The sequence below is a fragment of the Leopardus geoffroyi genome, chromosome C1 (genome assembly GCF_018350155.1).
Source record: "Leopardus geoffroyi isolate Oge1 chromosome C1, O.geoffroyi_Oge1_pat1.0, whole genome shotgun sequence".
NCBI lineage: Eukaryota > Metazoa > Chordata > Mammalia > Carnivora > Felidae > Leopardus > Leopardus geoffroyi.
The window spans coordinates 215771827-215797253 of NC_059328.1; the positions used below are offsets into that span (position 1 = coordinate 215771827).

At 50.2% G+C, this 25427-nt stretch overlaps 1 protein-coding gene across 1 annotated transcript in view; it reads left to right on the forward strand.

Annotated features, from left to right (window-relative positions):
• Positions 1-609: 609 nt before the first annotated feature.
• Positions 610-25427, forward strand: part of LOC123596961 (transient receptor potential cation channel subfamily M member 8-like) — a 38972-nt gene continuing 14154 nt past the window's right edge. The window contains exons 1-4 of the mRNA XM_045475162.1: positions 610-672; positions 13563-13684; positions 18688-18761; positions 24373-24529. Of these exons, the coding sequence (XP_045331118.1) occupies positions 13568-13684; positions 18688-18761; positions 24373-24529 (348 nt within the window). The 5' untranslated portion in view covers positions 610-672; positions 13563-13567. The remainder of the gene's footprint in view (positions 673-13562; positions 13685-18687; positions 18762-24372; positions 24530-25427) is intronic.

The following is a 25427-nucleotide window of genomic DNA, read 5'->3' on the forward strand; positions in this document are numbered from 1 at the left end:
GACGGCTGATGGCCGCCCCCTGACGACGATTACTTTTCAGCCTTGCTGGTGGAGTGACTACCAAGGCCAAGTGTTAAGAAGGTGTAGGCGTTACTACAAGTCAATGAAGCTAGCCTTGCTGAGACAGCCTGCTACCCCTCGACACCCCAGCTAGCCCAATGCTGAGTTGGTGTAGACAAATTGAACAGAAACTGCAAAAAAAAAAAAAAGTTTATTAAATGTCCTTTATGATTTTCTTCTAATCAATTAAAAGCTTTTCACCTATTAACTAATCTTGTCATCACCTTCCATAATGAACATTTCCGATTTCATTTGTGGTTTTTAAGATGTGCCATAAATTGTAGAAATTAAATGCTAGCGTGACTTAACACTGACATTGGAAGCCAAGAGAGAGAATGTTTGTGTTTACTCTGTTAGCACTTAAAGTACTGTGTTCTCTAGTTATGCTCTGGTCACTCAGATGCGATCACGAAATTGCTACGTCGTGGCTTTTCGAGTCTTCTCTTAGCTGATTAAATTTTTTTGTCCCTCTCGTTCCAAGAGCCTCGGGGAGGAGGGCGGGGCTGAGAAAGCTCAGATTATAAAAGCCTCCTTCCTCTGCAAGAAAGGGGAGGCCAGCAGGATCCTTCCAGCGCAAGCAAATCCTGCCGGACAAAAATTCTACCTCAGCTGGTATGTTACCAACCTTTGCTTTTTTTGTCTCTCCGTAAATGTCGCGATTGTTGTGACTCGTAGAATTGGCATGAATAGGGTGTGTTTGGGAAGGGCATCGTTTAGATTTTCTGGGAAGATGTGAAATCTGTGAAGATTTGGAAGGAACAGAAGACAAGATGGGAAATTTCTCAGGGAGCTGAGGGGATAAGCGAGATGGTAGTCCACAGATAAATACGGTACTCGTTTGGATGTATTTAGAAGTGTAGCCATCTGTGCCAGGTTTCTGAATGATTTAAAATATAATTACAGCGTCCCCCCCCCCCCCCCCGATTGACAGAGTCAGAAATTTCCTCAAATGAGCTTTATTAAGAAATGCACTGGCATCTTAACTGTGCAGCGGAGGGTCTAAAGCGATCCTATGTTCTCCAAACATGGGATGATCGAGGACGTCACCAAACAGTTTCTTCTTAAATCAAGACGATGAGGGAGCCTAAATTAGCATCAAGAAAGAACGTGTCCAAAGCGTCAACAGTCTTCGATGGGAGGAGAAAAGGATATTTGACTGATTTTTACACACTGTACTCCCTTACCTTTTGTCAGCTTCCGGAACACGCTCATGGCTTGTGTTCTTTAGAAGCAAAAGTGAAACACTGAGAGGTTGGATGAATAATTAAAGAATTTCATTTCTATTCGGTTTTGAGCCCATGACTGCCGGCGCTGACTTTCTCGGAGTTAAGATTCTTCAGCAGAATACAAACCCGCTCCTGGTAGGGGTTTTGGCTCCTCGAAGTCTCGAGAGTGTAAAGCACTTTCTTTCAGGGTTGTGACTTTTGATTTATGGTTCTTTAAAATTTGGAACAAAGTTGGTATCACGCGGTATTCATCTTCTTTGTCTTGCCTAACGATTGATGTTATTCCTGGTACCCGTGAAGATGACAGGGCTCCAGGCATAGAGGGACCCCTGGTCTTTCCCCCTTATTCTAGGGGGCTCTCAGCAACTAGCACCTTCAAATTCATTTGCTGCTGGGACTCACCTCTCTCCTCTCTCCTCTCTGGGGCCGGAGACCCTGGGATCAATGATTTTAGGATCTCCCCTGGGTTTTCACCATTCCCCAGTTTTTACCCATCGATGCAAACTTCAAAAATGTGGCTGACAAAACCATGGCCCCTTGGGAAAGCGGGATAATTCCCATGACGACACCGATCTCAGTCCTCCAGGGTGAACCAGACGGGGGAGGCGAGGCGCACGTGAACCCTTGTGGGGTCACTGTAACTCTTGGGTAAACCTCCAGGGCTGGGGCGAGAACGGAAAGGGAGAAGATGTCTCCGCATGGTGTCATTTCTGTTTGAAGCTTCTGCAAGTATCACTCACCGTTATGAATAATTGATTCATTGAGGGAGTGGAGGCAGTGGAGATGGTCGGGCTTCGGCACCGGCCCTTTGGAACGTTCTTTCGGAGCACGAACGAGACAGTCCCTCTCATTTCGGGTGACATAAGGAAAACTTGCTCTCTGGTCTCCTTTACCACACGGAGACTTAGCTAACACATCCTGCTTGAAGACCACCTCTCTCCCTGGTGGCGAGAGGCAGGGAAACCATAATTTTAAACACATGCCCAATTCTTTTCTTGCACCCGGACTATCGCGTAGCAGATATGAGTTTTGGTTTTGGTTTTGCAACGGGCTCGCAGGATGCAGGAGTATTCTGTTAGGAATGGGTGATTTCTAGATGATTCGGAATGAGCTGTGAACGCCAGTAATGAAGAGAGCATTAGGCCAACCTCTCCCCCTCGAGGTTTCTACTCCTCGATTTAAATTTTAACGGTGTATGAATGGAGTGTAAATGACAGTCTGTCTCTTCCCCGAGAGGTGGTAATGTGGCATCCATAACGTTCTGTGCCTTGGTTTCCTCATCCGTTTAAGCGGGGGAATAAGAATCATCTAACTCACAGGAGGACTGAGGGTTAAGAGCTCAGCATAGCGCCTGGCACATAACAGACCTTGCGTGAGACGCGGCCACTGTTTTCTCCTGGCACGAGGGGGCCGTTCACGGCTGATGGGGATGCGTCTCGTGTGTTTGCAGGACAAACTGCGTTGTCCATAAATTCAAGTTATGACCCACAGAAGAACCCCGAGCCCAAATTGACACGATATGGTCTCTGAAGCACCCCAGTTACATGCTTGTGTTTTAAAATGATCCCGGGGCCCCGGGTGGCTCAGTCGGTTGAGCATCCGATTTCGGCTCAGGTCATGATCTCGCGGTTCGTGAGTTTGAGCCCCGCGTCGGGCCCTGTGCTGACAGCTTGGAGCCTGGAGCCCGTTTCGGATTCTGTGTCTCCCTCTCTCTCTGCTCCCCCCCCCTCTGTGTCTCCCTCTCTCTCTGCTTCCCCCCCCCCCCCCTTGTGCTCTGTCTCTCTGTCTCTCTGTCTCTAAAAAGTAAATAAACACTAAAAATAAATAAAAAGATCCAATGATAAGTGCTGAAGAGCTGGGATTTGAAGCCAGAGACGAGAGGGTCATGGAGACTATTCGCAGTGTCCTGGGTGAGGTCGCTGGTGCTGTAAATGGGATCCCCTGACCAGGGGCCCCAGCGGCACCTGGGAACTTGTTAGAGATGCAGAGGCTGTGGGCCACCTCGGAGCTGACGAGCAGTTTCGGGGGCCCCGCAAGCTGAGTTTTAATGAGGCCCCCAGCCATTCAGTCTGTGCAGAGAACATGTGTTTCTCTGCGTGGGCACCTGGAGACACCGTGGGTCTTTGGTTGGGAACTGCCGTGGGGCCTGATGTGTGCGAGCATCTATGCCTTCGCGATCCCACTGTGAAACTGTGAAACCGCCAATGGCATTTCAGAGTCCATTTGGGTCTTAATTCTTTACTCAGGCAACATCCGTCCGCCATCTTTGAGTGTCAGGGCCATCAATAAAAATAATCGAGAGATTGCTAAGACTCTGAAAGCTGAGATCACGCACAGTTAAACGGGTAAGTCCTCGATCTGGCCAGCCTCTCAGGTGCCTGTACCCTGGGGCCCATCGCTCCGGGAACCGCTTGCCCTGAGCAACTTCCACGAGAGCGTTCAAGGCCTTAGAGGCAACAGGCCCCCAGGCTGGTGCGTTGGGGGCGCCGGGTTCCGTCTGGGGTGGCTTCCCCTGTGTGGCCCAGTGTTCCTTTTACACGGGAGTCATTTCCCTTTCAAATCATTATTTGGAAATAATGGTGGATTCACAGGGAGTTGGAAAAATAGTGCCGAGGGGTCCCTTCGCCCCTTTTCCCCGATGGGGGGGGGGGGCGGGGCGCTATGCTCTAGCGTCCAATCCAGGAAACGGACATCAGTATCACCCACAGACTGCACTCAGATTTCTCACTGAGATGTACTCCTCTGTGCGTGTGTCATTTTATTCAATTTTAGCAGGAGCACATTTGGGTAACCACCACCACCAGTCAGGTTCCGGAACTGTTTCACCGTCGCTAGAAGGAGCCCCCTTTATCGTCCCACCCATCCGGCCCCACCCCCTCCCCCGACCCAGGAGCTCTTTGTACCCTGAAGGCTGCTGGCTCAGGGCATGGGGTGGGGGGGGGGGTTGATCTTGCTTGCACCTGACCGTGCTCACCCCTTTGCTTAGGTCCCCAGCGAGATCAGGCTGCAGGAAGTTTCTAGCAGCCCCAGCAGGCTGGCTTTCCATGTGCTGGGTCAGCCCCGCGTCTGGAGTCTCTCTCCTTTTACCCTCTGCTCGCGAATTGCTGTTTGCTTCCTTTGTACCCAGCAAACTTTCAGTAAGTCTCTTCCAAACTTTATGCACTAGGACAAAATACACATTTGGACGGCGAGGCAAACAGGTTGTTCCCATGTCTCCTCCATTTATTATCTATTTATTATTTTTTTAATGTTTATTTTTGAGAGAGAGAGAGAGAGAGTGGGAGAGGGGCACAGAGAGAGGGAGACACAGATCCTGAAGCAGGCTCCAGGCTCCGAGCTGTCAGCACAGAGCCTGACGCAGGGCTCGAACCCTCGGACCGAGAGATCATGACCTGAGCCCAAGTTGGATGCTCAATGGATTGAGCCAGCCAGACGCCTTTCCATGTATTATTTAGATTCTTCCCCCACCCCGCCCCCTTCCAGAACTGGTTCAAGCCCTGTGGGTGGCTCCCTGTCCCCTGCTCTCTGGTTCCCGAGCGCGCCTCTCTGGGGCGCTCACAGCTGAATTGGCTGAGGATGTAATTCCTAGATCACCATCTTTTCTCTCTAAAAAATACACATATGCTTCATCTTCCGGCTTACGGTGCCACCGAGGAGAAGTTTGATGCCAGGCTTACTTCCCTCCCTCTCATACCTTATTTTTTTCTGCTCGTACAGTTTTGTGTTTATTCTTATCCTTGAATGATTTCACCAAGACACCTCTAAGCCAGTTAATTTTGCCTGGCATGAGACTCGGTGGAACTTCTTTTTTTTTTAAAGTTTATTTATGTTGAGAGAAACAGAGAGAGCCAGCAAGGGAGGGGCAGAGAGAGAGAGAGAGAGAGAGGGAGAGAGAGAATCCCAAGCAGTCTCCACACTGTTTTAGCCTGGCTCGAACTCACGAACCATGAGATCGCGACCTGAGCCGAAATCGAGAGTCAGACACTTTGGGCACCTGGGTGGCTCAGCTGGTGAAGTGTCCAACTTGGGCTCAGGGCATGATATCTCACAGTTTGTGAGTTCAAGCCCCGTGTCGGGCTCTGTGCTGATAGCTTCGAGCCTGGAGCCTGGAGCCTGCTTCAGACTCTGCATCTACCTCTCTCTCTGCCCTTCCCCTGCTCATGCTCTGTCTTTGTCTCTCAAAAATAAATAAAAGTTAAAAAAAAAAGGGTCGGATGCTTAATTGACTGAACCACCCAGGCACCCCTTGGTGGGACTTTTTTGTACTAAAGACCCAATTCTTTCATTAGCCCAGGGAGGAAGATTTATCCTGTTGACCTTTTGACTATGGTGCCTCCTCTACAGGGATCATTTTCTTCTTCTGAAAGGCGTGTTACTTTCATGGCACATCTATCCGTGTTCCCCGTGGCTCCACACATGATGGCCACAGCAAGGGGTGGCGCGGTTGCCCCGAGGGGCTCCTGTCCGGGTTGGAGAGTTGATGGGGCAGAGCCTCACGATGTCCTCAGCCTCAGCCTGTGCTGTTCCCACTCTGCCAGGGGTCACTGTGTAGGACACTGAGCTCGTGTCCACCAGACAGCTGAGCACATTCTCTGGTTTGATGTTGGGTGCCACGATGGTGCCCGTGTTTGCCACCCCTGAGGAGGGTGCCAGTTTCGTGCACAAAGAGGACTGGAGTCAGTTCGGGAAGGCACTTCGCTGCTGGGTCGTGAGACTCCTTTTCTGAGCAAACCCCCTCCTGTCTTGGTCACAACTGCCTTCATTACACATTACGGGGACTGACTGGGGAGGCGACATGCTCCCTGGAGCCATTCACACCCAGGGCGGGCTGTAATCAGAACACAATAATAAAACACCAACAACAGACTTCGCAGAGCTGCAAAAAAACCAAAACAACCAAACCTGAGTTTGCGTGTAAAAAGAGTTCACAAAGTAAACATTTTAGGCCACTAGCTAGCAGGAGTCAATAAAATATTAGCATTTAAGAACAAGGGGGAGGGGCGCCTGGGTGGCTCAATCCCTTAAGCCTCTAACTTAGGCTCAGGTCATGATCTCACCATTGGGGAGTTCGAGCCCTGCTGTGCTGACAGCTCAGAGCCTGGAGCCTGCTTCAGGTTCTGTGTCTCCCTCTCTCTCTCTCTGCCTCTCCCCACCCCCCACCCCCCACCTCTCAAAAATAAATAAATATAAAAAAAAATAGAAGAAGAGGGAAAGGCAAATAAATGCTGGGAAGAAAGAATAAAAATGAGGCTGCCCTCAGGGTTTTCTTTTACAAGACCAAAAGTCTAATAAGAACGGAACAGGTTCTACGGTGGGGGGAGAATGTTGTCAAATTCTTCACGTGCGAAAAGACATTCACATGAATAAAATGTACCCCATGTACACCTCCTGTGAGTCGCTCCTCTCAAATCATCCCCAGGGACTTCCTGCCGATGCAGACAGATGAATCCAGGGTGGAGAAGTCCAGTATGAATGGACTCCCACCGAGACGCCAGTGATACATGGAGGGTTGAGTCTGAAAGAGGGTCGAAAACATAGACATAAAAAGTATTCTCATACATAAGAATATACAATCTAAAAAGAATAGCTTGATAATAACAAGCTGGGTCTAATTCCCGGATTACATGGACTGCCATGGGGCTGGGGGAAGTTGGGTGACAGTCATCCAGAGAGTAACCTGAAGGCAGCGGGCAGATGAACAAACTTGACCCAACACTGACTTGGTGCAGTGAGGGTCAGGTTTGCGGGGGCTCTGTCATTCTTTCCTAAAGCTACTCGGATTTCCTCCTTAGCATTGCTGCTCAATCAGATACCTTAGGGGGTCCCGCCTTGATTTTTCCATGTACGGGACCCAAATAAAATTGAAGAGTCTTAGGACTGGTCTTGCACAATATTTTATTCAAAAGATATGTAGGTCCAACATAGCAAGAGCATTGGAAATAAATGTGAATGAAAGGACACGGTGGCAGGCAGGCTTCTGAGATGGCCCCGAAGGACCCCTGCCTTTTGGTGTTTGTGTCCGTGTGTGGTCCCCTCCCCTGGAATGTGGCAGGACTCGGTGACTTGCTTCTCATGGTAGAATATGGCAAAGGTGATTTGGGATGTCACTCGCATGATGACATTACAAAAGCCAGCGACTTTGCCTTGTGGCAGATTCTATTACCTTATGGGCTGGCATGCTTTGACCAAGCAAGTTGCCGCATAGGAGGGCCCACAGAACCAAAACTGAGGGTGGCCTCCAGCCACCGGCCAGTGAGGTCCTGAGGACCCTAGGAACTCAACCCTGCTGACGACCACGTGCGCTTGGAAGCAGGGCCTTCCCCCGTCCAGCCTTCAGATGAGACCCCAGCCTCTGCTTGTACCTCGACAGCAGAGAACCCACCTCAACTGTGCCTAGGTTCCTGATTTGCAGGAACTGTGAGATCAAAGTACGTGCTGTTTTTAGTAGTTATGTTCTGACGTAATTTCCGACACGGCAATAGATAACTGAGAGGAATGGTTGAACTCAGAAAAAAGTCCAAAAGATGCTGTCTACCTCTCTCACGACGGCCTTACTCACGGCGGCATCCCTGTGCACCCGGCTCCCCTCATACACCCCTACCATCTCTCCGGAGCCTCCCCCTCCCATTTTCCACATTTGTTCTCCTGTGACTGGCTCTGGGTCCTTTGGAATAGAAGTCTATTCAGCTTTTCTAGGCTTCTCTCCTTTTTTCACTCCCCATGAGCCCCAGGAGCTGAGCAGATGAAACGTTTCCCTCGTGGGCGAGGCAGGGGAGGAGGTCACGATGCTTAAGAATCGGTGGTGTTTCCTGCCATTTTGCTTTTCCTGTGACACCTTATTCATTCTTCTTTTGAAGTCCCTACACTCATGGTGGCAGTAAGGACAGAAGCACCGAAGCTAATGTCACCCAAGCACTGTGCTGAGCTGCTGTGGGCTCGTCCCATGTAATGCTGACCATCCACAGGCCGATGCTGCTTGAGCCTTGTGTCAAGCTTGGTTTTTCCTGACTCCAAACCTTTGCTTTTGTTTTGTTTTGTTTTGTTTTGTTTTTCTACCACACAGTCTTCATCTCCCTGGAGGTTTGATTATTATTTCTCTTTAAGTTCATCTATTGACTGAGAGAGAAAGAGAGAGAGAGAGAGTGCACATGAGCCAGGGAGGGGCAGAGAGAGAGAACGAGACAGAGAATCCCAAGCAGGCACCACACTGTCAGTGCAGAGCCTGACGCCGGGCTCCAACTCACAAACCAGGAGATCATGACCGGAGCCGAAATCAAGAGTCACACTCTTTTTTTAATTTTTTTTTTCAACGTTTATTTATTTTTTTGGGACAGAGAGAGACAGAGCATGAACGGGGGAGGGGCAGAGAGAGAGGGAGACACGGAATCGGAAACAGGCTCCAGGCTCTGAGCCATCAGCCCAGAGCCCGACGCGGGGCTCGAACTCACGGACCGCGAGATCGTGACCTGGCTGAAGTCGGACGCTTAACCGACTGCGCCACCCAGGCGCCCCAAGAGTCACACTCTTAACCGACTGAGCCACCAGGTGCCTGCCCTTCCCTAGAAGTTTGATTGTATAAACAGGCGTTTCTCGGCGTGTTGACTTGAATTCCTCTTGACGTTGAACTTTTTGTTATTAAAGACAAATATTTCTCTTGGTTTTGCCCGAACTTTTGACTCCCTGGCCTGTGGTATGATGTTTGAGCTTTCCTGATGTGTTTGCCAACCCCACGATTTTTGAGACGAATGGCACAGTGAATGGAGGGTCTGCGTTACAAGAAATCACCCCCTTCAAATATGGTTATTACACACCGTGGGGTGCCCTTGCTGTCATTTTACTGGTGGATTCTATCAGAGAAGTTCTATCCACATCACGGGCCGTCATTTTCTTGACTTTGCTTTCCGACTCCTAGCCCAGAGTTCCATGAATTTGAAGAAATACACTCTGAGTTAAAGAGAAAATAAAGAGATGGTCCTAGACTTGAAACTCACACTTTTAAGCATCAAACTCCAGTGCCCTCCAAATGGGTGGGAAGCCCGTGTCTCTGTCATGTGAATCCCAAATACTGCAGATCGGATCCCTGGAAAGAAGCAGTATCCGAAAGGCAGTTCTGGTGAGGCTTCAACACCATACACTTGGATGCCATGGTTGTATAACGTTTTCCGTTGCATTCTAGTTTCGGAGTGACGCAATCATATTTCCCAAGTTGTATGTGAAACTCCAACTCCCATTCGTTGGGGGTTGTCATGGATAAATCCATCACTTGCAACTTTCGGGGCATGGTAAACCATCGACAAACTTACTTTTCCTCAAGTTCAGTAGTGGCTCTCTTATCGATTCCAAGAGACTGAGGCTTCAGATGACCCCTGTCTGCCAGTGCCGTTGGGTGATGGGGAGCAGGTGTGCAGAGCAGACCAGAGCTCAGGAGCTGGATTCTAGCTGCTCTTCAACAGCAGAAACCTTTCTACAGAGGCCACCTTCTAGAACCTTCTAGGACCTTCTAGGACCTTGGAGGCGTGAATGGGGCGAAGGCAGTGCTGCTCCCACCGATGTGTGTGTGTGTGTGGCGTCCCTCAGCCCCTCTTAGCTGAGAGGGAGGCCCCCAGGACGCCCTTTGAAAACACACTCTAGACTCGGCTGTTGAGTGAAGCCCTGAACACCCGGACATTGTCCCTATTTCATCTCCGCAGTAAGAGTCAGGCAGGCCACGTAGGACCAGGGTGCCGGGAGAGGGACACCAATCACTTCCTTATCCAGGAAGGGTTTCAGAAACTGTGACGCAAGGGAGAAGAAACAGCCAAAGTTTCTCATCCGTATTCAATATGTGATTGTTGGCTTTCCTTTCCTTTGATCTTTGATTGGTTATTTATCTCCGATTGGTGATGTTAGTGGGGACCGCTTCAGCAGTCCTGCCTGCCCCACAAAGCCCTTCTTCTTCACGCCCTTATTCTCGCAGTTATCATACCTGCCCCCTGTCTGCTAGTTTTCTTCTGAGAGATTGAAACAGGACCCAAGTCAGCCATCACCCCCCCCCCCCCATTTGCTCCTCTGGAGGGGAGGTCCACACGGGTTGTCTTCACCGGTGTCTACAAGCTCTCTCAACCCCCATCGCTGAAACTGCCATTGTTATGGCCACTGCTTATCTTCCCCTTGCCCAGCCTCTCGTGGCTTATCCTGTTTATTAAGTGTATTTTGAAGACGGCACAAGCAATGTATTTACTTTTGCTTGTATTTGTATTTACTTATGCTCCCCCCGCGTTAGCATATAGTGATTAGCATTTCGGTGTATTTACTCCCGGGTGCCTTCTGCACATCATCTGTAAGGCATTTACATTCCCTACGGAGGCAGATGCCTTTCCTGCAGGCGCTGAGCCGCCTTCATAAGGAGGCCAGGAGGGTGAAGGACCCACTCAAGGTCTGCGGCCTGGTGGTTCATCCGAGAGCCGGTCCGTGAAGCTGTGTCTCTTAACTACCAGGATTCCTCGCCGCCTGCTTTCTTTTTTTCTTTCTTTCTTTCTTTCTTTCTTTCTTTCTTTCTTTCTTTCTTTCCTTCTTTCTTTCTTTCTTTCTTTCCCCCTATTTGGAACAAATCATAATAATTTCTCCATGTCATTAAGTTATACCCCCTTAATGGCACCACCCTTTTACTTTTTTTGGGTGGAATGTTCTATGAATGGAAATTTAGGTTGTTTCTGATTGCCCCTGTTAGAAAGAACTCTGCGATCAACAGCTTTTCAGTACAACTTTCTGTGTTTCTGACTCTTCCTTTTATCTAGGGTCTCCAAAGCTGGTTCCCTGGGGTGACAGTATTTAAATGCCTTGCTACTTTACTGCCAAGTTGCTTTGAAGGCCATAAAAGGGTTTTCACCCCACCCAGTCGTCTGGCATTGTCTGTCTCATCACCATCCTCCCACCATCAAATATTATCATCTGAAAACACCTCCTCGTGGAGTTTCATTGTTATGGGCCTTTTATGGCTTTTATGAGAAAGGAAGATTAGTCTGTTTTCACGTTTTTTAGCAATTTGTGCTCCCTCTTTGATGGATTTGGATTTCAGCCCTTAGCCCGTTTTTTTCTACCGGGTTTTCTAATTGTCCGGCCTGGTGATACGAGCCTATTTTCCATAGCACCAGTGCATCGGCTGGTTTCTCCCTGGTGTGACTTTTCTTCCTTCCTCCCCTCCTGGCTGTCAGCCTATCCAGTTCACTCGCCCTTTCCCGGGCATGGGGGCCTTGGATACCCTCCTTTCACTCTCCAGGCTCTCCCCCCGGGTGTCTCTTCTGCCCTTTCCCTGTGGCCCTCTGCCCTATAGCCCCTTCTGCTAATGCCTGGCTCCTCTCTCCCCCACGCCCTAACCCCTGACCCCGTTCAGGATGATCACCCAGAGCACCTGTGACATAAGATGTCGTGAAGAAGGCCTAAAACTCATAATTAATCGACTTGAGCATCAGCTCGCCTCAGAAGAGCAGGTGGAAACAAATATCTCATGTAGGCATTGGACGTGCCAGGACAGGGCCGCCCCCTGCACATCTTACGTGACTTGCCTGTGTCTTGTTTGACCGAAATGTGATTAAAAAGCAAAAAAAACACCTTTTCCCATTGCAGAAAAAAAAAAAAAAAAGCAGTTTTTCATTGTGGGGCAAATGAAATCATTTCTTGACCATTGGTGCCCTACTTAGAAGCAATTTGCTGTATGGGGATCACAGTAAATACCTTGCAGGATTGATCTGTGGTTTTACGATAATGTATGTAAAGTACCAATTAATACTCCGAGCCTCTCTTTCAAATGTCTGGGGAGAGAAGTTAAAGAAGCACTCATTGTTTTAAACAGCCTGTACCAGCTGTTCTGAGTGGGTTTCAAAGAAGCTTCCAGTCTCTGCGGGGTGGGAGCCTTCTGAGGCTGCCTGGGAGGGGCCGTTGAGCCGGAGACAGCAAGAACACCGGCTGGGCGGTGGGTCCAGACCTTTCCGCCCCCAGGGAAGGCTGTGAGAAAGCAGGAGGAGGATTTCGGGGTCAGCAGGGGGTGTTATTTATTCGTTTAAATTTTTCGCTCAATACATATTTGTACAGATCACCCCTGTGTGCCTTGCCGGGTCCTGGGCATATAATGCTGAACAACACAGATCTGGTCCAGGAGCCAAACAGATCATTAAACGAATCAGGGGTTCCAGCAGCTGGGCGGGGCGCGCCTCTGCCTGGGGGTCGCATGGCACCTCCCCACAGAAGTGGTGCAGACGTGAGGCCCCGAGGTTGAGCAGACAGACAGACAGACAGACAGACAGAGAGGGTCTGCGGAAGAAGGCTCCAGACAGAGGGTGGGGCCCCGGGGGCAGTTGTGGGCTCCTGGAGAGGCTAGCGACCGGGGAGGAGGTGGGACTTGCCCCCGGGTGTGGTGTGGCCATCATGGGTGGCAGCTTCGTGCCGGAGGAGGACAGATGCTTTCCTTGTGCCGGAGGAAGGATGATGCTTTCGTTCTAGAAATGTGTTTACTGTGTCTGCCAGACAACACAGGGAAGTGGAGGGAGTAGCCGTGGGTGTTTCTGTCTACAACCTGGGCTCCGGGTCTGAGGGAGGCCCTGAAGGTCTGATGAGGGGGTTGGGAAGTAAGGAGAGCAGGGGCGGCCCCGGAATCCTCCCCATGGGTCCGAGGCAGTCCCCGCAGGTGGGGATGGGGGCGTCTGGGCATCAGGAGAGCAGGGGCGGCCCCGGAATCCTCCGCAAGGCGGCTGAGGCTTCTCGGTCCCCTGGGCTGATGGCCTGCTCCCAGGCCCGAGAGGGAATTGCCAGGTATCCCTGGGGCCCAAGTGCCGGCCCCGAGTCCCAGAGCCACCTTAGACACACAGGCCCTCGGCCCCTGCTACCACGGGGAGGATCAAGGCCAGGATCCTTCTCAAAGTCTGGCCCCCTCCTCCGGCTGACATAAGCCATTGTTACGGTTTGTTCTTTATGGTTTTACTACAAAGCCCCTAACTTGGAAGCAGCCACTGCGAACCTCCGAAGTGTGGTGGTCTGTGATGCGGGGCCCCGCCTCAGAGAGCAGCATCCAGGGGGGCCCTGCCCCAGGCCGGAGGGGCCGTGAGGACAGGAAGTCAAGCAGGTCCCGGAGGGGTGAGGGGGGATGAGGCCAGAAGAGCAGGGCGGGGGTGCAGTGACCGGTGGGGGACCTGGGGCAGAGCAAGGGGCCCTCTGCAAAAGGGCCTGTGATGAGGCTTTTCGTGAAGTCCTTTTGCTGTTTGCGACTCAAGCTAAACCCCCTCCCCACCCTGTTCTCCACAGAAAAGATGTCCTTCGAGGGTGCCAGGCTCAGCATGAGGAACAGAAGGAACGGCCTGCTGGACAGTACCCGGACCCTGTACTCCAGCACGTCCCGCAGCACGGACGTGTCCTACAGCGAAAGCGTGAGTGCAGGCGGTGCTGGGCCGTCTGAAGGCGTCGCTTTGGTCATTATGTTATTTGGGGACCCGTACTCCTTCTTTGAAAAGACCCTACCTCAACGTATAGTACGTTGTTCTGTGGGTTATGTTTTGTCAAACATGGAAGCATTTTCTGTTTTGTGCTGTTTTTGCAGCATCTTATTTTATTTTATTAAAAAATTTTTTTTTCAACATTTATTTATTTTTGAGAGACAGAGAGAGACAGAGCATAAGCAGGGGAAGTGCAGAGAGAGAGGGAGACACAGGATCCGAAGCAGGCTCCAGGCTCTGAGCTGTCAGCACAGAGCCCGACGCGGGGCTCGAACTCACGAACCGCGAGATCATGACCTGAGCCGAAGTCGGACGCTGAACCGACTGAGCCACCCATGCGCCCCAACGGCATCCTTATTTTATTTTATTTTATTTTATTTTATTTTATTTTATTTTATTTTATTATTTTTTAAATGTTTATTTATTTTTGCGAGAAAGAGAGAGAGAGCTCGAGCTTGCACAAGTCCCAGTCGAGAAGGGGCAGAGAGAGAAGGGGACAGAGGATCCCAAGTGGGCTCTCTGCTGACAGCCTTGAGCCTGATTTGGGGCTCAAACTCACAAACGGTGACATCATGACCTGAGTCTAAGTCGGACTCTCAGCTGACTGAGCCACCCAGATGCCCCTCCAGCGTCCTTATTTGAAAGGTGGTAACCTTAATAAGTTGTGAAAAGATGCCTTTGTTAATGGACGCTCCTGACATTTACGATGCTGCCCTGTTAACCCTCGTTTCATCCTTGGTGTTTCTGCTTCCAATCCTGTGGGTTCGCCAGAAACGACTCTCGAATCTAAGTCCTTCCTTTCAAGTCCACAGCTGCATCTCTGTTCGGTTCTCATTTGATCTTGCCACAGCTTCTGGCTGCTGTCTGGGGCACCCGTGTCTCCCATTCTAACCCCGCGTCCACGCTGTCCTGAGGTCATAGGGACTCGCCAGTCCTTGCTTCCTGGGACCAGCAGGGGCCCTTCTGCGCTGTCCCCGGTGCTCCTGCTGGGGCAGGTTCCACTGGCTTCGTGCCCACCCTCCAGGCAGATCGAATGTGCTCACTGGTCCAGAAATAAGACGACGCTGCAGTCTGATACCAACGGTCCCCCTGGACTGGGATGTTGGAAGTCAGGATGGTGGCTTGCCGTGGGAAAGAGGACGGAGGAGGGATGGGGAAGGGTGCTCCAGTGCTGGGCCCATCAGGGTGCGGGTCTGACCGGTGGTTACACGGGGCTGGCTTTGTGAGCTACCAGGGAGCTCTGAACAAACATACAAGGGCGCAAAAACACCCACCCCCCGGCCCCCGCGTATTTAAGGCAGTGTTGGCTCTCAGGCACTCCTCCTGCACTTGTCCATCCCCGACACAGAGCCCCCCCGCGCCCCCTACATTTTGCCCCTGGCCTCACCTTAGCCCTGGCCCTGCAGAAACAAACGGTGGGCAAAGACGAGGGGGCCTGTCCCCCAGCCTCAGCAATGAGAGACCTCCGGGGAAGGCGGGGAAGGCCGTTACCCATCTCACTCTGGGTTTGGATGGGGCTTTGATGCCTCTGGGCGATGGACCAAGGCTGCCGGTGGGACAAGGCCACTCCATGGCTCCCAAGGGATTTCTGGACGGCTTTTCTGATCACACCTTCAGCAGTGCTGGCAGCCCCCTGGGTAGGACTTCTGAGACCACCCAAGGACGCCCTAGTTCTAGAAAGCCCTGTTTGCGCCCCTCAAGAGCACACACTTTTGCGGGCACTCGGGTGGCTCAGCCGGTTAAGCAGACGACTTCACCCCTTTTGGGCTCTGTGCTGGCAGCTTGGAGCCTGGAGCCTGCTTCGGATTCTGTGTCTCCCTCTCTCTCTCTCTGTCTCTCCCCCACTTGTGCTCTCTCTCTCTCTCTCTCTCAAAAATAAACAAACATTAAAATAAAGGAACGCACCCTTCTGCGAAGTGCATTTTTAGCAACAGAGGGAATTTTTAGCCACAGAGCCGTGCTCACACCACTGCCCCTCCACGCCCACTGATTTCGCTGGCTTCTACATCTGTTGAATCTTCTTCGTTTGTGGTTAAGCAGATTCAGAATTAGTTAAGAGGTTAGAAAATATTATCAGGGAGGAAGGGCATCAAAGGCTTTCAAAAATTATGCATTCAGATGAGGGTAGGAATCATCGTTGCTTTCCGTATTTTTAGTGTCTGTGGACAAGAATGTGTAAGTGTAAATTTCCAGCTTAAGGAACAGTAATAAAATGAACACTCTTGTGCCGGCCACCAGCTTAGGGAACAGAGTATCACCAGGACTTTGGAGGGCCCCCACCTGCCCCCACTGTTGTCCCCTCTCTCCTGCCAGAGGCGACTGCAATCCTGAATTTTCTATGACCCATTCCTTCCTTCCTATATATATATATATATATATATCCCTAAACAATGTATTATTTACTTTTATCTGTTGTTGACATATATGAAATTCTACAAGTATTCTTGGGGAAACTTGTTTTTTTCTTCCTCATTATATTTTCGAGATTCATCTGTGTCGATTCCTTTCACTGCCGTCCAACGATCCGTTGTGTTCATCCGGCCTACGGGGAACATTTGGGTTTCTGCGTTTTGCTATTAGGAGCAATGCCACGTGAACATTTTGGGGTGTGTGAGCTGGGGCTCCCTGGGAAACGTGCTTAGGGTGAAGCTGGGTGGGTGAAGGGTAGACACCTCTCCATCATGAGGTCTGGTTTAAGACCCGGGGTTTGTGGGATAACTTTCGTTCGAAGGGCCGGGAAGAGGAGGCGTGTGGTCCCTGTTTCTCTGATGTCTCAGAAGGGAGTAAGGGGCCGACTGCTGGGCGCACCGTGGACTTCATGCCAAGACGCTGCCTGTCCCCCCCGTATGCGTGAGCAGCTGCTGTCGGGGATGAGGAGTCACAGCTGGCTTTGGTGCCAGCAGCCTGACTTGGGAAGCCAGACTTGCACCACATTGTCTGAGAACTGCACCTGCCTGCACCCTGCCCCCTGCACCCAAACCTGAGGGTCTGGACTGCCGGCCCCACCTCCCCAGGGCAAGATAGCCCCCCCCCCCCGAAGGCTGACCACCGTGGCCAGGCATTCTCAGCCTGTGGGCTCACGTTTCGTGGGACAGACCTACCTCTCTCTCCAACCGGGGGCGCTTTCTAGGGGCGTGATTTGCTGGCCACGGTAGACCATTTTGCAGAGTGGTCGCGCCAATGTGCTCACCCACCCCTAGGGCGCGCGAGGCCCCACTGCCTTCCCCTTCATCACTCTCCGCGTCAGTTGCCTTTTTGATTTTTCCAACCTGGTTCCCCGGGGAAGTGAGAAGTCACGGTGGTTTCGCTTCACGTTCGCCTCATGACCGATGCCGGTGAGCCTCTCTTCACACGTGCTCTGTGCTCACATCTTTTGCCATTTTCCCCGTAGGTTGTCTGTCCTGTTGTTCCAGATTTGAAGTCCTTTATATATGGTCTCTCTACCAATTGTGTATGTTGCAATTCTGTCCTTCCACTTGAAGAGTGTAGTGGTTTCTTCTTTTTAAAATTTTAAAAATTATTTATTTAATGTTTATTAAAAAACTTTTTTTTAATTTTATTTTTTACTTTTTAAAATTTACATCCAAATTAGGTGCAACAATGATTTCAGGAGTGGATTCCTTAGTGCCCCTTATCCATTTAGCCCATCCCCCCTCCCACAACCCCTCTCGTAACCCTCAGTTTGTTCTGCATATTTATGAGTCTCTTCTGCTTTGTCCCCCTCCCTGTTTTTATATTATTTTTGTTTCCCTTCCCTTATGTTATCTGTTCTGTGTCTTAAATTCCTCATATGAGTGAAGTCATATGATTTTTGTCTTTCTCTGACTAATTTCTCTTAGCATAATAGCCTCCAGTTCCATCCACGTAGTTGCCAATGGCAAGATTTCATTCTTTTTGATTGCCGAGTAATACTCCATTGTATCTCTGTACCACATCTTCTTTATCCATTCATCCATCGATGGACATTTGGGCTCTTTCCATCCTTTGGCTATTGTTGATAGTGCTGCTATAAACATGGGGTGCATGTGTCTCTTCGAAACAGCACACCTGTATCCCTTGGATAAATGCCTAGTAGTGCAGTTGCTGGGTCGTAGGGTAGTTCTATTTTTAGTTTTTTGAGGAACCTCCATACTGTTTTCCAGAGTGGCTGCACCAGCTTGCATTCCCATAAAAAAATTTTTTTTAATGTTTATTCTTGAGAGAGAGAGAGAGAGACAGAGTGTGAATGGGGAAGGGGCAGAAAGAGGCAGACAGTGAATCCAAAGTGCTGAGCCATCAGCACAGAGCCCGACGCAGGGCTCGGGCTCAGGAACCATGAGATCATGACCTGAGCCAAAGTCGGACGCTTCACTGACTGAGCCACCGACTGTGTCCCAGAAGTAGTGTTTTCCAATGTATTTTTCATCTCTTTCCATATAGTTTGCTTTCCCATCTAAAGGGAAGCTTTGGGTGTATAAAAAATTGTGGTTGTTTCTCAGAATGAGGTCCCGGATATGCCTTACCACCTTGCCCATGGGGGAGAAAATACAAGCCCAGAAGGAATCTCTGAAATATGTCTTCTTTAGAAAAGCAAGTGTAAGAGGACAGAGAATCTGCTTTGATACATTATTTATGGTAAACTATCAACAAATGCATAAATTCCCTAGGTAGTCCTAGAGACGGGAAAACATAATTTGTATGTGTATCATGACATTTATTACAAGATAACTCCAAGTTGACTTTTAGAAAAATTCTCATTTAGTTATAAAATTTAAATGTATGTCTCTTTTAAAAACCGTCGGGTACTCTAAGAACATGGATGGACGCTGGGTGCTATGAATACGTGGTAAATTCTTAAAGCCTTTGCAGTAGGTTTAGATCATCTTTCGTATTTGTTAATAACAGCAGTGTGTTATGCTGTTATTAGTGATATGCTGTCCAACGTTCTTTCTCCAAAGGACTTGGTGAATTTTATTCAAGCAAATTTTAAGAAACGGGAATGTGTCTTCTTTACCAAAGATTCCAAAGCCACGTAAGTATCTATTTCCCCTCCGTTTTTGCTTCCGGGTTGGAAAATAAATTATTAACAACCATTACAACAAACAAACAAATGCTCACTAGTTCATTATTAAAGTTGTTTTCATCTTGCGATTCTCAGAAATGGTGTGCGAGCAGGAAGAATTTGGCAAGTAGCTCGGGCTTGGTCCCTTGAGCGGGTCCCCAGGGTGGTAGCATTTCGTTTTGTATTTTTAGCTTTGGCAATAGTTGGTAGAGGCTCTAAGAGAGGCTGTCGCCCCCTTCGGTGTTCCCATGAGCCTGGGAGCCCACCTGAGTGGCCGCAGCAATGAAGGCTGTTGTGTTGTAGCTGTTGGCAGGTGACCCCGGGCACGAGCACACGTGGCCATCCGATCGACTCCTCCGTGAGACTGTTGATGTAGGGCCTTCCCATCCAATCGGGGGTTCATCCGCTCTGAGTCTCGAGTGTTTTGTACCATCAAGGCTGGGTTTCCAAACACGGGGAGCAGCCCCCAGCGGCTCTGAATGCAGGAGGAGGTCCTCGATGAATGTTAGTTAATGAGGGAGGGAGTGAATGAGCGGACCCCTGATCTTTCCCATAGAAGATGTGCCCGGACCCAAAGAGACATTTTTCGTGCCGCCCACCTCTCATCCTGTCCCTCTGCCTTTCCTCTGTTGCCCGCTGCCGAGAGAAGAAAGAATCTAACTCTTCATTGGTTAGATAGTTGCTGCTGTCGCTTATAATTAAAGCACTGACCTTCTGCGGAACAGAGACAGCGAACAGAGGAAGGATGTAAGAACAAGTAAAAAGCAGGTTCGTTGGAACCAGCCCCGCATCCCACCTTGGCTCGGCTGCCTGCTCACCGCGTGACCTTGAGCCAATTATCCTTTTTTCTGCACCGAATTCTCTGATGCTAAAACGCTAGCAAAGAATTCCTCATGGGTTGTGGTAAGGATTCAATGCTGTGACGCATAAAGGATTCAATGCTGTGATGCCTCAGGGCATAAAAGGTTCTTCATAAATGTGTTTTCTTGCTTCGTGTGAATGAGAAAAGGAACATCAGAAAAACTAAGAATCTCTGTTTTGCCACTGGTGTAAACGTATTCCTCGTGAGTCATTTTGATGGGATGTAAACCTCATGAGTCAGCTCTTTATTCCCTGAATGTTTCAATGAAAGATTTTGCTGTTAATATATTTGTTTGATGGGTAGAAAATACAATTTGGATTCATTCATTCACTCAACAAATATTTATTGGGAACCTGCTATATCACAAGGACTTAACATACTTGATCGCTAATTCTACAACCCCCCCTGCCCCGCCCCTTCAAGGTGGCTTGCTATCATTTGACAGACAAGGCACATGAACCCCGAGAGTTCAGTATTTTGCCCAAGGTCCTATGGCCAGTGGGAGATGGATGAAGGACTGAACCCAGGTTTTCTGATTCCTAGCTTGTGTGTTCTTTTTATCCCCTGCCCCCACCTTTCTAAGACTGACACTGGCTCAGACAGAGCCAGGCTTGGGCCAGACTTGGGTATCATGTCCACATGGACCCAGGGTGGAGAGGGATGGTTCCTCAAAGGAAAATCAGGGTGTTCCTACCAGCAGACCAGGAAATGGATGTCACATGGAGAAACCTGTAGTTGCCTACGTTAGAGTGCTTGATGACAGCTTGAATCTTGCAGGAAACAAAGGGGAGCAGTCCCCACCTTCAGCAACACAAGCTGAAGACCAGAACGCCTCAGGGTATTCTGATTCCCTTCTCCTAAGGGCACAAGGTTGTAGACTGGGGTCAAGACCCTATACTCTTTGAACTTCCCCATCTCTCCATAGATGGTGGGAATACTCTGTGTCATCCAAATTACCCATCAGACAGGGAAATCATATGAAGGGACTATTGATATTGATACCCTGAATTTGCTTGCTTCCCCCTCAAACTAACACAGGCTGTCCAAGTCTCCCCAGAGAATTCCTGGGGTTGCTCGTATGTGCTATGCCCAGACTAGTCAAGTCTCTCCACTTTCTTGACTAGTCACTGGAGAGTGAGCCCAACCATTGCACCCACTGCTGAGGACCCTCCGAAATGTTGCTGCCCCGCTTCCGGGCTGCCTCCTGGCACTTCCGAGACTGTGAGACCCCGATCTGGGTTTGTTCCCTTCAGTTTGCATTGCCTTGGCCATGCTGCATTCTAGGTAGAAGTAAGGAGAACTCTACCCTCTCTGTAGCTGCTCTGTGCAATGGAACTTTCCGCCACGATAGAAATGCCCTATATCTGCACTGCCCAATGCGGTAGTCACTAGCCACAGGTGGCTATTGAGCATTTGAAATGTGGCTAGTACGATCAGAGAATTGAATTTCTTTAGTTTTGATCTGAATTAATTTAAACATAAAATTACATCGCCGTGCATGGCTAATGGCTGCGTTATTGACCGAGTCGCTCTATAAGTTTCAGACTTGGTCTAGAGGTAGAACTAGGGTCCTGATGTTCTCCCATCTGCCCCACGCCCCCTCTCCGTCACCCCTATCCCTCCTGCAGGTATCTGTGCTCCTAATGCCTTTCTGGCCTCCTCTCCATTTGTAAACCAATTCATGCAAATTCCTGCATAGAGCATTACCAGCCTGCAGACCATCAAAATGGAGCCAGACAACTCTCTCAGCCAAGGTCACCTGAGGCACACACCTCCCCATAGAAGGGAAAAGGGCTTAAGAGTCTGTCTTCAGCTGTAGCCCAGGACAAGTGAGGCAGGGACTTCTCCCCCCCCCCCCCCCATCCTGCACTGACCTTCGGTGGGTGTGGACAGACCCCAACAGATAGCAAGATGGTAACAGCTAAAGGGAAAGGAGAGGAAGTCAACTTGGACCCTAGTGGGGAGGACTCTGAGACCACTGGGGGGCAGCCTTGACTCGGGAAGTGCCCTGGGACTTAGTAAGAAAAGCACCGAGGAAACTGGGGTCAATTCACTTTTTTTTTGGCCCGACTGCGTGATGCCCAGAGAACTGTTCCAAACTGTTCCAAGGCACCATTGCTGCGTGACTTTGGATCCAGGCTTTACTTAGATTTTTACAGCCCAAGAAAATACTGAAAGTCTGACATATATTTTGAGCACAGAAAATTTCCATCCTCTACAGTAAGGAAGACTTTCAGTTACAAGGAACTCACGCCAGCTTAACCTGAAAGGGTTGGTTTACAGTTGGAAACAGTCCTGTCACCCCGAACCCAAGGAAAGGCTTGTCTCAATCCAACCCGCGTGGATAGGGTTGAGGAACAGGGACAGCTTCGCTGGGGTCCACATCACATGCGCACTCTCCAGCAGGGACCGCACCGAAGTATCACCGTTAGGAGTTCGAGCAGCGTGGGAAGATTCCTGCTGGGATGTGTGTGTTCCTCATTAGGGACGGTCTTTGTTGTGTGGCTTTGGCAGTTGCCCTGGGCTCCCCGTAGTTCAGGAAGGTCTCCATTAGCAGAGTGACTCATTTCAGGTCACACGGTTGAGGCCAAGTGCTTCCAGGTAGTGGAATCCTGGTCCCTATTAGAATCTGTCTGCTTCTGGAGCGATCATAAATCCTCCTCCCCCAAACTGGTTTCTGCTCCATCGAACTTTTAGAAGGTGTCACAGAAAAACAAGACCACTATTGTCATTTTGTACAATTGAAATGGGATCACTGCCACAGAGTGTTTTTAGAATGATTTCTACATTTTGCCATCTGTTAAATAAAGTCATCAGTGAGGAAGACCTTGATAACATTGCCCTTCCTCCTGCGACAGCCATGTGACAGTTGTGTATGCTTAAGCCCGTCTTCCGGAAGGCAAAAAATACCTAGTTTACAAAAATCACTGAAGAATGATTAAGATACAAATGATTTACAGGAGACTAATCAATGTATCCATCTACTCATTTATTCCTTCATCGTTTGGAGGATATTTGCTGGATGCCCTTATGTGCCAAGAAAGAGAATATAAAATAAACCCTAACAGGCTTTCTCAGGCTTGTATACCTTTATTTGACCCAGCCTGCCCAGGGAATCCTTGCTTCAGAGTCACTACGCATGGTTGCCCAGGTTGTGCGCTGCACAAATGTGCTAGGCGTCACAGGCTCGTGTCTGCCAGAGGGGCATCTTTTCTAGCAGGTTGGTGATTAGGGTGACTGCATACTTTGAGACTTGGAACACTGATAGCATGATGGAGGCTCTGACCCTCCCAGGGCTTGAACAGCAGATATAAAGTGGAATTTTCCTGGGCAGATCGGGACATTTGGCCTCTCACTGGTGGTGGCTCTGTCTTGCCCCATTATCCCTTTCCTCCCCTCTCTGGAAAAGGAGAGCTCTGCCCCTCTGGCTTATTTCAGTGGCCAGACATGGGTCTCCCTTTGCCACTCTCCAGCCTCTTGGGTCAGAACTCTGTCCTGCTTCTCCACTGGTCGTGGCTCCTTTGAATTCCGAGCGCCCTCCCGAATCTTGTCCAAAGACTGATGGGAGAAAGAATAGGGGCAGCCCAGTGGGTGGGGCAGGAGAAGGGTGAGCAGTGCCTCACTAGGGAGCGTTGCTTTGGCCGAGTTGACATTTTTGTCGTGGTGGTCAGGACGCCACATAGCCCCGGCTACAGGAGCCAACTGGTCATCGCATTTGTTTATAGATTTTTTTTTAACTGCTTTTTTCCTCTTTTTCTGGTGTCACCACATCTGCTATTCCTTGATTTGCTCGTATGGCCCCGCCACAGCCTGAAGGTCCCTCGAAAGAGTGTGCGCCAGTGTTTCTGACCCTCTCGAGCAAGGAGGGGGAGAAGGACTGTGCTGGGGTAGAGGAGGGGTCCGCTTATTCTGCGCCGCCCCTCGCAGCCAGGCTGGCTGTTCCCGAGAGGTCCCCCAAACCGGAGAGCAGGCTTCCCATCCCGTGATTCCCTGGGTGCAGTGAGCTCGACCCAGGCCTGACTCAGGGCGGACTTTCAATCCTTTACCTCTCACTGCCTATTTTTTTCATCCTCCTCCAACTTCATATGGTCACACGTGTCACTTAGCAAACACGTACATGTTAGTTCCCTTGCACTTTTCATGGGAAGCAATAGTGTTCATGTGTTGCTCAGCTTGTCCTTGTCCAGCCCAAGTGGGGAAAGTCTCCCAAGCAGGTGACGTCCAGTATAGACGGGATGGTCTCTCTAAACTCTGGGTCACTTTGAGCCCCGGCCAGGGGCCCCCTGCCTCCCGGGAGAAGGGCTCACCTCACCTCGGAAAGTCTGGTGCTGCCTCAGAGGCCCGCCTCAGAGCTCCCGCACGTTGTGAACCACGCAGGAAGGTCAGTCATGGTCTTCAGACTTCTGAGGCTTAATCCTGTAATAACCTCATGGCTGTTTATGCAGAGACAACTCCCTGAGGGCACTCCTCTATCCTAGCTCGCGATCTGGAGCCCGCTTTTTGGTGGATGGATAGCAGACGACAGGACTAAGGCACCAAGGTGGTTTGTAAACAATCAGCCGAGATGATGACTATAGTCTGGAAATAAGACTCGATGGTCAGATCTCTTTGTGCGTTTGTTTAAGCTAATCTTGTGCGGTTTCCTCTAAAAACATGATGAACCCCGTCCAGTAGGCTTAACGAGATCTGTTCCTTCCTTCTCGGTATCATTCCGCTCAGGGAAAACGTGTGTAAGTGTGGCTACGCCCAGAGCCAGCACGTGGAAGGCACCCAGATCAACCCGAATGAGAAATGGAATTACAAGAAACACACCAAGGAATTTCCAACGGACGCCTTTGGGGATATTCAGTTTGAGACTCTGGGGAAGAAGGGGAAGGTAAGAGACGGTTCTCTGCTTTAGCTGATTCATATACTAACACGACCAGGGAGGCACCTGGTAACCTTGTAACACAATCCTTGGAGGTACCTTGAATTGTCCAACAGTGTGGAGGCAGGAGGGGACGGGCAGTCAATCCCGAAACGGTTGCAGGAAAAGATAAACCTTGTGAAAGTCAAAAAGCCGTGATCACCTTATGTGCGACTGGAAAACTCAGCTGGTGACCGGCTGTCCCTCAGAGGCCCTTCCCCGGGGCACCCGGCAGGCGACCTCGGAACATCCACGTGGACCCCTCGCTGCTGCTGCAGGCCGGTGACCATTTTTGGGAGTTGTCTCATGTAGTGTAGCGCGTGGCATTCTTGAGAAGACATATGGCCCCGAATAGGGTGCCCTGTCCCTCTACACACCCACATGTAGGCTCTTACAGGGGTGTCACAGCAAGGTTTGAGGCCGGAAAGTGGTACCCTGGGTCTTCTGTGTCCATGGCAGTGCACTCCGTAGGCAGCCTGGAGCCTGGGTCCGGATGCCTCAACACCGCCCCCCGCCCAAGCCCCATGGTTGCAGCCCCGGAAGGTGACCCACACTGCTGTCTCTCCCCAGGGCCCCTGCTCCAGGATGGGTCACTGCCAGCTCTTGTGTGCGCACGGCTGGCTCCCCTGTGTCAGTCTTGTCCCGTGGTCTGCAGTCAGCCCTAGTGCTGGAAGATTCCCTAACATGTAAACCCCACGTGCTCTGCTTCAGAGCTTCACAGGCACCCCACAGCTTGTGGGATAAATTCCCAGGTTCTCCAGCCGGCCCCGGGGGGGCCCTCGGTGGCGCCCCCATCCCCTAGGCACCGCCCCCCCCCCCAGCCTAGTGCTTTTCTTACACTTCCCCGCGGGGCCCCCTTAGCTGCCTC